Here is a 2,182-nt window from a genome sequence, read left to right on the forward strand (position 1 = left end):
GCACACACAGGCAGGGTAGGGCAGGCAGAGTATGGCACACACAGGCAGGGTAGGGCAGGCAGAGTATGGCACACACAGGCAGGGTAGGGCAGGCAGAGTATGGCACACACAGGCAGCATAGGGCAGGCAGAGTATGGCACACACAGGCAGCATAGGGCAGGCAGAGTATGGCACACACAGGCAGGGTAGGGCAGGCAAAGTATGCCACATGCTGTTACTCGCTGTTACTCCCACGTCACTGCTACTCGCTGTTACTCCCACGTCAGTGTTACTCGCTGTTACTCCCACGTCACTGCTACTCGCTGTTACTCCCACGTCAGTGTTACTCGCTGTTACTACCGCACCAGTGTTACTTGCTGTTACTCCCACGTCAGTGTTACTTGCTGTTACTACCGCGCCAGTGTTACTTGCTGTTACTACCGCGCCAGTGTTACTCGCTGTTACTCCCACGTCAGTGTTACTTGCTGTTACTACCGCGCCAGTGTTACTCGCTGTTACTCCCATGTCAGTGTTACTCGCTGTTACTCCTATGTCAGTGTTACTCGCTGTTACTCCCACGTCAGTGTTACTTGCTGTTACTACTGCGCCAGTGTTACTCGCTGTTACTCCTACGTCAGTGTTACTTGCTGTTACTCCCACATCAGTGTTACTTGCTGTTACTACCGCGCCAGTGTTACTCGCTGTTACTCCTACGTCAGTGTTACTCGCTGTTACTCCCATGTCAGTGTTACTCGCTGTTACTCCCATGCCAGTGTTACTCGCTGTTACTCCCGCGCCAGTGTTACTCGCTGTTACTCCCATGTCAGTGTTACTCGCTGTTACTCCCATGTCAGTGTTACTCGCTGTTACTCCCGTGCCAGTGTTACTCGCTGTTACTCCCGTGCCAGTGTTACTCGCTGTTACTCCCGTGCCAGTGTTACTCGCTGTTACTCCCGTGCCAGTGTTACTCGCTGTTACTCCTACGTCAGTGTTACTCGCTGTTACTCCCACGTCAGTGTTACTCGCTGTTACTCCCATGTCAGTGTTACTCGCTGTTACTCCCGTGCCAGTGTTACTCGCTGTTACTCCCGTGCCAGTGTTACTCGCTGTTACTCCTGTTCCAGTGTTACTCGCTGTTACTCCTACGTCAGTGTTACTCGCTGTTACTCCTACGTCAGTGTTACTCGCTGTTACTCCCGTGCCAGTGTTACTCGCTGTTACTCCCGCGCCAGTGTTACTCGCTGTTACTCCTACGTCAGTGTTAGTCGCTGTTACTCCCGTGCCAGTGTTACTCGCTGTTACTCCCGCGCCAGTGTTACTCGCTGTTACTACCGCGCCAGTGTTACTCGCTGTTACTACTGCGCCAGTGTTACTGTCACTGTTGTTGTCCTTCCCCTGGGCACAGGCACTTTTGGCAGTACCTACCTCTGCCCCTGGGGGTGGACATAACACGTCGCTGCACCAGGGTTAGAGAGGATCCATGGGTTCCATTCTCTCTGGGCCCCTGCGAGCATCTGTTTGTTCCATCTGCCCCCCTGGGAATCCCCCTACCCCTGATCTCCAGCATGAGATAAGCCCCATCCCCACTGCGCTAATCCCCTCACTGGCGTTTGCTTGTATTGGGCTGTGGTTCCCCCAGGAGCGGATGGGTTGGGGGGATAAAATTGATAGAGGGAAAGGGATTAGGGGGGATTAGTGGGGCCCTTTCAGCCTTTTGTCTTCTCCCTCACATGTTCCCCCACATTCACTTTCCCACAAACCCTCACACAGTTGCCTCCTGTCCTCCTCCCATTGCTGAGACCATCAGGGAAGCCATCTTGTCTCATTCTGGGCAGCCATCTTGTCTCCTGCTGATTGACAACTGCTTTTCCTGTTGAATTTGTCACAGCAGGAACATTCATTCTTAGGGTCAAAGCCCACCTCATTCATATACTGGGGCACCCCCTCTGCATCCCTAGTGGGACAGTGGCACCGCCAAAGGGGGGGGCTGAAAGGGAACATAAGGAAGTGCTACTTTACAGAAAGGGGGGTAGGTACAGGGAACAGCCTCCCAGCAGGGCCGGTGGGACTAATACAGTAAAGGAATAGGGGGGGGGGCGGCTGAAAGGGAACATAAGGAAGTGCTACTTTACAGAAAGGGGGGTAGGTACAGGGAACAGCCTCCCAGCAGGGCCGGTGGGACTAATACAGTAAAGGAATAGGG

At 53.7% G+C, this 2,182-nt stretch overlaps 1 protein-coding gene across 1 annotated transcript; it reads left to right on the forward strand.

Moving 5' to 3' along the window:
• Positions 1-201: 201 nt before the first annotated feature.
• LOC101732313 (putative uncharacterized protein ENSP00000383309) lies at positions 202-1,428 on the forward strand. Its single transcript, XM_004920853.2, has one exon. The coding sequence runs from the start codon at positions 202-204 to the stop codon at positions 1,426-1,428; it is 1,227 nt and encodes a 408-aa protein (XP_004920910.2).
• Positions 1,429-2,182: the final 754 nt, after the last annotated feature.

Source organism: Xenopus tropicalis, unplaced genomic scaffold (assembly GCF_000004195.4).
Source record: "Xenopus tropicalis strain Nigerian unplaced genomic scaffold, UCB_Xtro_10.0 Sca115, whole genome shotgun sequence".
Taxonomy (NCBI): Eukaryota; Metazoa; Chordata; class Amphibia; order Anura; family Pipidae; genus Xenopus; species Xenopus tropicalis.